Raw genomic sequence first — 12,879 nt, 5'->3', positions numbered from 1 at the left:
TAAAATAAAATAATGGCAGTGAGGGTCAACGTTGTTACATGTAATGCCTGGTTGCCTGAGGCTGATGCCACGCAGGTTTTGTACGCGTGTACACATGCATATACACACACTTGGATTCAAACCCACACACACATGTAAATGAGGGGGGGGTTCAGATGGTTGAGGAGCTCTCGGGGGAACTGTGGGGGATCTTGGAGGGCTGGTGGCCTGGCAGTTGGGAGCTTGGGCCAGTGGCTGATAGGTCGCTGGTTCGAGTCCCAGTTTTTGAACTTGAGCAGGGCCTTGTCCCAGGCTGCTTCTGTGGGTCGCTCTGGATGGGAGTCCGTTAGATGACTGAATGTAATGTAAAATGTTGAGCGGCTTCACTGCTAGTAGATTATATGTTTTAATGTTCAATTATGCTTTTGGTTTTAATTATATAATAAAAAGTCAAACAAAATGTTATCTAGTGTCAACCTTTCTTTTGCAGGAAGTGCAGAGATACATCCAAATCTTTAGGTAATGAATTAATGCTTATATCGATCTGACAACATTCATTGTTACTCATTGTCACATTCTTTAACAGTCTGCATGCAAAGCATAGGCCTAGTGATTATATTATAGCTCATCATAATATAACACTGTCGGTGTGTTACATGAATAAATTCTTCAATACAACTTCAAATCACAACAATTATATTTCCATGTTGAGTGCAAAAGCCTAAAGCTAACCAGATGGATAATTACACTTGAACTTGGATCTTCCATTTCTACATTTCCTGACACTCCATTGCCGGCAAGCATGGATCAGTATTGTATAGCAATCAGTAAAACATGTATCCTGAAGTCTGCAGGCATAGCCATTCAGATTTTACATTCTAACGTTAGCCTACATGCATAATTGTAGCCTACTTTGCAATAGCACTGGCATTTTATTAAAGGGTTCTTCGGTGATGAAAGAAAAGTTTCATCCATGCTTTATAAACTCAGTAGACCTGACTGCCGAACTCATCACTCTAGGCATTTCATTCATTCTCATAAACAAAACTGCACTGCAACGCAAACGCAGCGTTTCATTGGAAATTAATGTAATTCTGGTGTACCAAAATGCAATTACACTGTCGGTGTGTTCAACGCGTAATGGTTATTCTCCTCCCAGTAGCAACTGGAATATATAAATTCTGATTTGTGGTTTTCAACTTCAAGTTATGGTTGCCTGTAGCCCATGAACGAAAATTTCACAGTTTGTGTGGTCATTCCAACAATTTTGTTCATGGTTACAGGTGGTTTCGAATGTTTAATTATTCATTTTGTTAGACAGTTTATCCTCGAGTCCGGGTTTTACTACGGATTCTTCTCATCAGTGTGCTACTTTTGGACGATTATCAGGTTTAGTAGTGTGCAGGCCTTTGCCCTACCTTACTGAGAAACGGTAAATCTATAGTGGGGCAAGTTATTTCAATTTATGCTCCTTTGTGCCTCACAAATAAAAGGCTACAACAGTGGCTACCAACAGGTCGATCTTGATCTCCAAGCATTTCTGTAAAAAACAAAACAAAAACAATGATAAAGCCCAAGACAGTACAGTTTGGTTTAAAAACTGATAAAGCCTTGAGTTCCTATTTATTTTATTTGTTTTGCGCCGTTAGCGGTAGGTGCACTTGATTCAGCAGCCCTAGTGCCGGGAAGGAAAAGTGGCCTACAATTATGCATGTAGGCCAACATTATAATGTAATCAAGTTCACTATGCCTACAGACTTTAGGATACTTGTACTTGTTATTACTCATATTTGACATCAAAATGCTCTCAGCCCTCAGATGAAGTTTTTTCACCCCGTATGTTCTCTCGGTGCGGTCTTACTCCTGGTTCCCTATGGTTTACAACATCTCTTGGGCCTTTTGTCCCTTCCCGCAACATATGTTTGGCTCATCTGGCTTTCCACACTTCTTGTTACTACCTTAACTCTCAAGCACTCTTAACAGGTTCTGCTGCACTATCATTATAGCTTGCAAAATTGTCTTGCAAGTTCCATTTCTTTCTGAAAAGAGGCATACATAGTTCAAAATCTTGAATTTAAGGGGATACGGGTCATTTTAGATAGTTGGTACATAACCTTTAAATAATAGATCTAGTAAATAAGGGAAATATCACTTCTATGTGAAGGGTACAATTAAATTTGTTAAAACAGCTGTATGACCATTTGCCACAACAGATGGTCTACAAAGTGGTGTAGACATAGTGTGCTAGAAAAAAATGTTTACACATGTAAAAACAGATCTAGGAAGTATCACATCAAATTGCTTCCAGTCACCCCAAAAAAAATGATATTTCATACATACAAAAATCGATCCGCCCCTAAACTTTAGATTTCCTAAATGGATGATTATGGTTAAACAGTTTCCAGTAGAGTAAAACTTGTTGGTGAAAAGAAAGCTTAAAAGGCTTTACAATTCTGAAAAGTGAAGTCTCAGCACAAAACAAAATCTATACCTTAAAACATAATCTGAATTCAAAAAGTTAAATTCTGGACTGTCGCCTCATTCATCTTAAATACAAAATGCTGGAATATAGAGAAAAAAATGTCAATCTTAGCCTCAGTGTCAAAATACATGGTCCATATAGATATGGTGAGGACTGTATATCTTGGCAAGCTCTCCGTTTGCGTATAAGACCAAAACAATGTCGCTGGTAGGAAGTAAAACAGAAGTGTGTCACTGCCTTGACTCAGTGAGCCTGTTTGACATCTCTTCCTGTCCATTGAAGGTTTTCAATAACTTTTCAAGGAACTATCAGTGTGCTGACAGACATGATCTCACGCAAAGATCGTAAGCAGTTGTTTGTGTACTTTTCCAATGTACCAGCCTCCTAGAGAGAGAAAAAGAGAGCGAGTGATAGAGAAAAGTAAGCCAAGTATCAACAACAGGTTGAGTTATGAGTACAACTTAGCTATTTAGTGATTATTAAAATGTTACGAAATTATGTTACGGGGGGGAAAAAAGCAAACCTGGCACAGTCGGGGCAGCATTGATGAAAGGTAATTGAACCCCATTGGCTCCTGGCTATACCATATTCTGTCACTGGTGATGACCATCTTCTTAGGATGGAGGTAGAGGGCGGTGGCATCTGGCGGGATCTTGCTCAGATACTTCTCCAAGGAGGCGACTGGACAGAGGTGACTACCAGGGTTCTGAAACATGATTCCACAGCGATTCTGCCAGTTCTGCTCTTCTGCATCTTTATGGTTCTGTCTTTCCTCGTTGGAAGTCATCGTTGCATATTTTGCTCCGTTTTCATCGTACTTTATTACAAACGACTGTGGCGTTAGCCGCCTATTGCCCTCCTTTCCTCTGGGGCCGAAGTGTAACTGGATATCAAACCACACTTTGTTGACTAGCCCTCTTGGTGTGTAGGGGCTTAGCACAGGAGAGTTTTGAAGAATCTCAAGGTCTTGTGCTTTAATCACCTTAGGATGGGTAGTTTTGTCCCTGCCCGCTCGTCTGATTTTCTTTAGTACCCCAATAAATACATTATTAGAGGAGGTAAACTCACTGTCCTTCATCAAGCACCAGGCTCTGCTAAGGGGAGGGAGGTTAATGAATCTGTTCACGCCAGCCCGGATTCCGATATAGCTCGGGATACAATACTCCCCACCTTTACCCCTTCGAACAGAACAGTAAAAATCTCGCAAGAGCACATTCATTTCAGATTTCTCAATGGTTGAAAAATCCACTATCATCTGTTTCTCTGCCAGCCAGTCTTTGAAGCAGTTTATAGCCCACAAAGTTTGCTTGTTGGTTGCTTGTACAATGCTGCTCTTTTCTAGTTGATCTAATACTTCAGTGTCTACCTCTGCATGTCTTGACACCGTGGGCCTATCCGTTTCCATGTTCAGACACTCTTCTATGAACAGATCAAATTACTCAAATGTTATGTTCGCAAATTCATCCATGGGATAACTGTGACAATGTTTTGTTAAGGCGTCAGCATGCTTCAGTTCAGATGATGGCTAGGCGAACCGAACTAGAGTGCTCGCATACTCCCTTAAAAGGACCTTTGCTTGAAAACCGAGAAAATACGGCAACAGTACGGTTTGTCCATTTTGAGATTCCGTAGCCATTATACGCTTCCTCAAAAAGTCAGAATGAATTGAAAATAACTCAAGAAATCTCATTCATTTTGATGTTTTTGCAGAGATCTTAGTCTCACAATTTTACATCTAACTAAGACGTTTGGTGCAGTATTTCTTAATGAAACGTTTTGCATCAAAACGAGTCGTCTCTCGGTGAATGACTAACAAAATACTTTATTGAAGAATCCCCATTGTTGACCAATCACCGAAGGGGCGTAGATTTCAGCTACAATCTTCGGCTTGCCTTAATTAAGAAAAAAAGAAAAGGAAAAAGTGTGCCCCCGAACAACTGAAAAAACCCTCACCGAAGTTCAAATCAAACAAAAATGTCAAACTCTTCCGAACTGTTTTGACTGGGAAGCATGCGGACGCCTTTACAATGTTGCAGAACATAGAAAATGCACACAGTGATACCTTTTAGAGTGAAATCAATTACCTTTGTGTTTTTCTAGTTGATCTAATACTTCAGTGTCTACCTCTGCATGTCTTGACACCGTGGGCCTATCCGTATCCATGTTCAGCCACTCTTCTACAAACAGATCAAATAAATAAAATGTTATGTTTGCATATTCATCTATTGGGTAGCCGTTACAATGTTAGTTGCGATGTTACAGAATGTAAATAATGCACAGTGATACCAAATATACTTAACTAACAAGACTCTTCATCTGTGTTAGTTACAATGAGAGTAAATGAAGCACAGTGGGCAGAACAAGCAAGGAGATGGGCAGAGCTAAGCACGAGCTAGCAAGATACTATTAGCACAGTTTAGCATGTATTTGCATATTTCTGTTAGGGAAGTGTGTGTGTGTGCGCAAGAACTCAATTCGCCCTTGGACTCCTTCTAAACAACTTTTTTGAAACTTTGGCAAAACATCAAGTCTACAACATTTAGTGCAGGGAAGAGCGGGGTAAGTTGAGCCAAATCGATACTATGAGCCACCCTTGTTTCTAGGAAACCATACCAAAAAAATCTAAATTGTCATCCTGTCATGGAGTCTGTCAGACAGCATCCCCTGAGAAATCTGAATAAATCAAATATTTTACATCGAAATTAAAGGTTTAAAAAAAGCACAATGCCCTTTACTAGTCATATACAGTGCCTTGCGAAAGTATTCGGCCCCCTTGAACTTTGCGACCTTTTGCCACATTTCAGGCTTCAAACATAAAGATATAAAACTGTATTTTTTTGTGAAGAATCAACAACAAGTGGGACACAATCATGAAGTGGAACGACATTTATTGGATATTTCAAACTTTTTTAACAAATCAAAAACTGAAAAATTGGGAGTGCAAAATTATTCAGCCCCTTTACTTTCAGTGCAGCAAACTCTCTCCAGAAGTTCAGTGAGGATCTCTGAATGATCCAATGTTGACCTAAATGACTAATGATGATAAATACAATCCACCTGTGTGTAATCAAGTCTCCGTATAAATGCACCTGCACTGTGATAGTCTCAGAGGTCCGTTAAAAGCGCAGAGAGCATCATGAAGAACAAGGAGCACACCAGGCAGGTCCGAGATACTGTTGTGAAGACGTTTAAAGCCGGATTTGGATACGAAAAGATTTCCCAAGCTTTAAACATCCCAAGGAGCACTGTGCAAGCGATAATATTGAAATGGAAGGAGTATCAGACCACTGCAAATCTACCAAGACCTGGCCGTCCCTCTAAACTTTCAGCTCATACAAGGAGAAGACTGATCAGAGATGCAGCCAAGAGGCCCATGATCACTCTGGATGAACTGCAGAGATCTACAGCTGAGGTGGGAGACTCTGTCCATAGGACAACAATCAGTCGTATATTGCACAAATCTGGCCTTTATGGAAGAGTGGCAAGAAGAAAGCCATTTCTTAAAGATATCCATAAAAAGTGTTGTTTAAAGTTTGCCACAAGCAACCTGGGAGACACACCAAACATGTGGAAGAAGGTGCTCTGGTCAGATGAAACCAAAATTGAACTTTTTGGCAACAATGCAAAACGTTATGTTTGGCGTAAAAGCAACACAGCTCATCACCCTGAACACACCATCCCCACTGTCAAACATGGTGGTGGCAGCATCATGGTTTGGGCCTGCTTTTCTTCAGCAGGGACAGGGAAGATGGTTAAAATTGATGGGAAGATGGATGGAGCCAAATACAGGACCATTCTGGAAGAAAACCTGATGGAGTCTGCAAAAGACCTGAGACTGGGACGGAGATTTGTCTTCCAACCAGACAATGATCCAAAACAGAAAGCAAAATCTACAATGGAATGGTTCAAAAATAAACATATCCAGGTGTTAGAATGGCCAAGTCAAAGTCCAGACCTGAATCCAATCGAGAATCTGTGGAAAGAACTGAAAACTGCTGTTCACAAATGCTCTCCATCCAACCTCACTGAGCTCGAGCTGTTTTTCAAGGAGGAATGGGGAAAAAATTCAGTCTCTCGATGTGCAAAACTGATAGACATACCCCAAGCGACTTACAGCTGTAATCGCAGCAAAAGGTGGCACTACAAAGTATTAACTTAAGGGGGCTGAATAATTTAGCAATTTGCAATTTTGCCCAATTTTTCAGTTTTTGATTTGTTAAAAAAGTTTGAAATATCCAATAAATGTCGTTCCACTTCATGATTGTGTCCCACTTGTTGTTGATTCTTCACAAAAAAAATACAGTTTTATATCTTTATGTTTGAAGCCTGAAATGTGGCAAAAGGTCGCAAAGTTCAAGGGGGCCGAATACTTTCGCAAGGCACTGTATTAGCAGAGTGATATAGCCGTCTGCAGCGAGTGCAAAACTAATTCTGTGCTCAAGATACTGCATGTTCTTCTCAACATATTGGTGGTAAGTGGAAGTTCTAAACGGATGCTTCAGACTTATACCACCAGTGACTTATCTGATATATTTTTTTCACTTTTGAGAGTGAAAGTGATGAAGTAGCCTTGAGGTTATTCCATATTAACTTAATCACCTTTTTGTATTGAAATCAAACTTTATATACATGCTCATAGTAGAAATTATGAGGATGTGAATATTGGACCTGAATGACCAACCACAGTGGATAGAGGTGCTCAGTTTTCCCATTTTGGACCCCCTAGTCTATCATGAAATACCCCCATCTCTGTCATTAATAAAGATAATACGTTTGTTTTCAATATCATTTGAAAGCTTAAAAACAGGACCGTAAAACAATTTAATATTGTTGTAAATGAAAATGTCAATTTTATAATCTACATGTCAAAGCTATATGATAGCAAATTATTGATACAATCCTTATTTTATGTTTCAGCTCCAGTTATAGTATTAATTGAATAATCCACTCAAAAATGTTTAGTTGCTTTTTTTCTTCTTCATTGGTGCACTGTTGATACAGTTCCAAATTGTTTTGCATGTCAGCAATCAAGTTGTCAAAATATAGCAAAGCAAATACAATACAAAACTGTAGATTTTGATTGTACAGAACCTTAATCCCAAATACAATTAAATATATTAGTTATACCTGTGGTTTTTATTCTCTTTTGTGCTTGAGTGGTTGCACTGTCTTCAGCTTCGATTAGATCTCCACCTGTGTGATAAATGGCACACGGGTGAGAACTGCAAATATACAATGTGGCACTTCCCCCCCCAAAAAAATAATAAAAATCGAGCCTCTTTCCATATCCGGGACTAAAAAGCACTTTCATTAGAGATTCCCAAGAGAGCATGCTTTTTTGGCCCGGATTACTCTGTCAGGGTAACCGGCTCCTAATGCTTACCTCTCCACATTTTTCTTTTTGGCCTTTGCATTTCTTGGTCCTGGGCCTCAGAGGAGTCAGAGGTTTCATCCATTGGTGCAGGGGTTCCCACTGGATTGTTTTGTGTGGAGGGTTTGCCTGGCTGTATTGGTGAGGGGATTTTGGGCTGTATTGGTCTGGGGATTTTGGGCTGTATTGGTCTGGGGATTTTGGGCTGTATTGGTGTGGGGGTTCCGTTCATGCAGATGGATGTGGGGATTCCGTTCAGGCAGATGTATGTGGGGATTCCATCTAACTTGGTTGGTGTGGAGGGTTTGCCTGGATCTGTTGGTATGGGGAGTCCGTCTAGCTCGGCTGGTGCAGGGGTTCCCACTGAATTAATTGGTGAAGGGGTTCCCAATGTTTTGGTTGATGTGGAGTGTTTGCCTGGCTTAGTTAGTGTGGTGATTTTGTTCAGGCTGATGGATGTGGGAATTCCGTCTGGCATAGTTGGTGCAGGGGTTCCTGATGGATCAATTGCTGTAGGAGTTCCCACTAGATTGGTTGGTGTAGGGATTCCCACTGGAATGGCTGGTGTGCAGGATTTGCCTGGCTCTGTTGGTGTGGGGATTAGGTTCAGTTGTAAAGATATGGGGATTCCGTCTCGATTGGTTGGTGCAGGGAATCCCACTGGATTGATAGTTGTAGGGATTCCCACTGGATTGATAGTTGTAGGGATTCCCACTGGATTGATAGTTGTAGGGATTCCCACTGGATTGATAGTTGTAGGGATTCCCACTGGATTGATAGTTGTAGGGATTCCCACTGGATTGATAGTTGTAGGGGTTCCCACTGGATTGATAGTTGTAGGGGTTCCCACTGGATTGATAGTTGTAGGGGTTCCCACTGGATTGATAGTTGTAGGGGTTCCCACTGGATTGATTAGTGTGTTGGGTATGCCCGTTTCTGTTGGTATTACGTTCAATTGGATGGAGATGGGTATTCTGTGTAGCTCTGTCAATGCTGAGGTTCCCACTGGATCGACAGTTGTAGGTGTTCCCTCTACCTCGGCTGGTGCGGGGGTCCCATCTGGCTCTGGAGACACTGGGGAGCACTGACATTGGGACTCTGTGCCGAGTGTGACTGCATTATAAAGAATGATAGTTATTCAAATAATCACTACAATGAGCATCAGAAGCTTTTATTTCCATGTCAAATAAAGGAACATGAGGTACACTACCGAGAAACCCAAAGCTCATCTTCAAGCTTAACTACAGTGAGATGGTTACAAAGACTAAACAAAACATAGAGATCTGGAAAATACTGACTATACATGGGGTTCATTAATGCCATAAAAATGGTTTCTCTTCCCAGGTTCCTTTAATCTTTTCTTACCTCTTCATTTTTAAAATTTTAAACATTGGACTCCACACAACCATGTAATTTGCCTGGTGTAATAAATCCCATCGTATTTGTAAAAGCCCAAGGAAAATGTCGGCCTAGGACTACCAATCTTTAAAACATTAATACTGGGCTGATAAATTTCCCTGATAAATTGGACACTAATGCCCCACTGTGGCTAAATATTGAAGTCAAGACCACAACAAAATCCTCTCTTCCAAGCCATGCATTTTTAAAAAAATATATATTTTTAAACTAGGCAAGTCAGTTAAGAACAAATCCTCTTTTAAAATGCCGGCCTACCCCAGCCAGACGCCTCCCTTAACCCGGACGACGCTGGGCCAATTGTGCGCCGCCCTATGGGACTCCCAATCACGGCCAGTTGTGATACAGCCCGGGATTGAACCAAGAATCGAACCAGGGTCTGTAGTGATGCCTCTAGCACTAAGATAAAGTGCCTTAGACTTCGTTTGAGAAACGTATTAGGCACCATAAACACCTCTGTATACACATCAATGTTTTAATTATTATTTTGTTCCATCCAGGTCTGATAAGGTATTTGTTGAGTAGGGGGAGAAGGGACTGGCCACATTTTAACATATAAACAATTTGCATCATTCAACCATTTACAGAACACATTTGAACTCTGCCATTTCTTATGCTATTTACACGTAAGACACTAAGGGAAGAATAAACATTTTGAAACTCTCCCCTCCCTGTACAACATTTATTTTATTACCCGCTAAAGTTCCCTCTCAACTCAAATCACCTCGTCTCACAGTCAGTCTCCTTTTTCTCAAACTATACGGAGGCCTCTACTAGTCACCCCAAAGAGACCTAGGGTAGCTAAAGAGTTAAATATTGAGATCTCAGACGATATCTGGGGAGAAGCCCTGTCTAGAATTTCACTCTTGTTCCATCAATGGCAGATATAAATTGATACAAAGTAGCTCATACTTTGCAAAAACCAAACTACATAGAATTTATCCCCAGGTCTTCCCACTGTGTGACAGATGTAAAGCCTCAGAGGGTTCATGACTTTTGTGGTATTCAGAAGGTATAGAAGAGGGCCATTGAACCTAACCCAGAACTTGCTCTCGGCGGCGGCTCAGAGACTGTTTTAAAATCATCCTACGGAGAAACAACAGGCTCTGATGTTTGGTATGGTGGCTGCCACCCCCCCCCCCCGAAAAAAAAATTCACAAAACGCAAGTCACCCACCCCCCCTTGCTTCCAAAGATGGCTATCAAAAATGATTAACACCATAAACATGGAAAATATTTGTTTTTACAAGACTATTCCCCCAACAGATTTCCCAATAAACGTAGATAAATTGTAAAGTATTTTGTCTGTAATGTCTTTTTTGTTATGTGTCGGATCCCAGTAAGAATAGTTGTCCCCATTGGCGTCGGCTAATGGGGGGGATCCTAATAAATCAAATCAAGATTTAGTTTCCGTTTCCGTTTCTGGAAAGAGGTATGAATGGTTATTGTTGTTGTAACCGTCATAGCTGTCACTTAAAGAAAATATTCACAGATTTCTAACGTTATATCATCATATTGCATAGCTCAGATACACATGAAAACATGAAATGACACCGGGAATTGATAAAACAGCATTCAGATGCACAAATACAAAATAACATTCAACATGGGTGAATCTTTCCTTGATGCAATATTCTACTTTATGTCTGGCAGCGGAGTTTGAGTAATAAATTGTAAAAGAAAATCCTTCTAAAATCAAATATTTTTAAAAGACAAAAACATGGAACACGAGGTACACTTACCATTCAGAAGACCTAAATAAATGTTTCTCAATGTTTCAATAGAGCCCGTTTCTTTTATGACTTGGGGGTGAGGGCAAAAGGAATCCATATCGATAAGTTTTGTTCCCTGTCTCCTTTTTCCAAGCAGGAGAAGGGGAACAAATCCTAGAGTGTGTAATTTGTAGAGCTGAAACACAGAATCAGACATTTAGATTTAAAGTAGTAGCTAGCCTAGAATTGAAAAAATATTATTATTATTATTTAACATTTATATGGGGAGGGGGAACACTTACCAATACTTTTGTGGAAGTCAATATCTGAGAGCTATTATTATAGTGGGCGCAATCATTGTGTCCCCATTCGTAATCATACTTCTTCATTGCTTGTAACAACTTCTTCTCTTTTGGGTGGTTAAAGAAACAACTGTTGCAGGTCTTACTAAACACAGTGGTTTGTGTCTGACACTGTATACACAGTGATCCTGACATTTCATCCCTTTTAAAATCTGAAGAGAGAAATGATAAGCAGTTTAGTCATGCCCAACTACCACAATTAGCTAGATAGTTAGACATCTAGCTAACAAGCCATGTAAATACTGTAAAAAGGCAACACAGTAACTGGGCAGGGGGTTCTAACTTCAGTCCAGGGGAACGTCAGCTAATTAGCAAATATAAAACTACAAATTAGATAGCTGGGCAGAGCACTGTCATCCAACTGAACCAGGCAAAGGTACACATCACATAGGATAGGATATCCTAATAAATGGCAATGGAAAACATGTAAAACAAACGAAAAATGAAGAAGACTGCTAGCAGCCAGCAACATTTGGAGTCTATTCAGCAGTCATAACTGAAGAAAAAAAAACATTTTGCAACGGGAAACGTTTTGCAACAAAAACTAGAGTTTCTATTGGACGAATTCAGGTAGGCCCATTCCGTTAGGTTCCTAGTGAAAACATTCCATGCTTTTGTAGCATAGCAACAAGGTCTTTGTTTTGAACAGTTCTAGGTCTAGCAAACGCGCTCTCCAGTGGGCAGATAAATAAAATAAAAAATAATCTTAGTTTTTTAAAATTGTTATCATTAAGGTAGATGTTGTTCACATTTCATAGCAGTACACATATGACCGTGCAATATGATGAATATAGTCACAGGTAAATGGGTGGCCGGACGCCATTTTCCTGTGACTATATTATTGATATAGCACGGCCTGTCTTAACATTACTCTTCTTCTAAAACCCTTTAAAACATGTATAAAACGCAACATAATCAATATTTCTTACCGTCTCGAAATGAAAATATAGTTAGTTACCAGCTCAGAGATCTCGGAGTTGACTTTGCCCCTCTACTGTTCTTGCTGAAATGATTCGAATTTTCTAAACGTTTACTGCCTGCTGCTGGTAGTAATAATAATAAAACATTGACTTCCGGTTTTGTGCCTTCAAAATAAAAGCGCTGCTTTGAATAAAAGTTTAAATTATATTTTAATTCGTACCGCTGTCTGAAATTGTTCAAATTCAATACGTTTTCTTCATTGGCCATTTTAACAAGCTACTGCTACAGGGCTACACAGTAAGTGAGCACGGTTACATGCACACCATAATATGTGCATGTGACTGTGGATAGTCAGATTAATATAGGGTAATATAGAGTAATATGGGGTAACTACCCCCCCCCCCCCCCCCCACACACACACAAAAAAAGCACATTTTGGTAAAAAAAAAAAAAAAATTGGTATGTGGATGATAGTTTGTTTGCCTAAACATTACCATGAAGGGAAATAAGTAGCTACAGTCCCCCACCTCCCCATATATTAGTATGTTCAAATCTATGTTCTATATTTTTTTGTAATTAACTCTTAAAATCGAAAGTATAGGTATCTTATTTTAATTAAAATAATGAAACAAAATGG

At 39.9% G+C, this 12,879-nt stretch overlaps 1 protein-coding gene across 2 annotated transcripts; it reads right to left on the bottom strand.

The window, feature by feature from the left end:
* Positions 1-366: 366 nt before the first annotated feature.
* LOC124003215 (proteoglycan 4-like) lies at positions 367-12,380 on the bottom strand. Of its 2 annotated transcripts, none has more exons than XM_046311297.1 (8): positions 12,251-12,380; positions 11,262-11,473; positions 10,990-11,155; positions 7,845-8,945; positions 7,589-7,654; positions 4,546-4,638; positions 2,985-3,880; positions 367-2,845 (listed from the first exon to the last, which is right to left on the bottom strand). In XM_046311297.1, exons 2-8 carry the CDS (start codon positions 11,454-11,456, stop codon positions 2,759-2,761), a joined length of 2,604 nt encoding a protein of 867 aa, XP_046167253.1. In that variant the 5' UTR covers positions 11,457-11,473; positions 12,251-12,380; the 3' UTR covers positions 367-2,758. The 2 variants fall into 2 exon arrangements, with proteins under 2 accessions (XP_046167253.1, XP_046167254.1); XM_046311298.1 differs by having other exon boundaries at positions 12,280-12,362.
* Positions 12,381-12,879: the final 499 nt, after the last annotated feature.

This window comes from Oncorhynchus gorbuscha, linkage group LG18 (genome assembly GCF_021184085.1).
Source record: "Oncorhynchus gorbuscha isolate QuinsamMale2020 ecotype Even-year linkage group LG18, OgorEven_v1.0, whole genome shotgun sequence".
Taxonomy (NCBI): Eukaryota; Metazoa; Chordata; class Actinopteri; order Salmoniformes; family Salmonidae; genus Oncorhynchus; species Oncorhynchus gorbuscha.
Note: the sequence above shows the minus strand (reverse complement) of the source record. Positions and strands in the feature narration are given on the sequence as shown.

Excerpts from the sequence above, each read along its gene's own strand:
- LOC124003215 (XM_046311297.1), bottom strand. The coding sequence starts at position 11,456 with ATGTCAGGATCACTGTGTATACAGTGTCAGACACAAACCACTGTGTTT. Across the intron at positions 8,946-10,989 it reads TTATTTAGGTCTTCTGAATG|TCACACTCGGCACAGAGTCC; the intron begins GTAAGTGTACCT and ends TTTATAATGCAG. Across the intron at positions 3,881-4,545 it reads TCAACTAGAAAAACACAAAG|AAGAGTGTCTGAACATGGAA; the intron begins GTAATTGATTTC and ends ATCTGTTCATAG.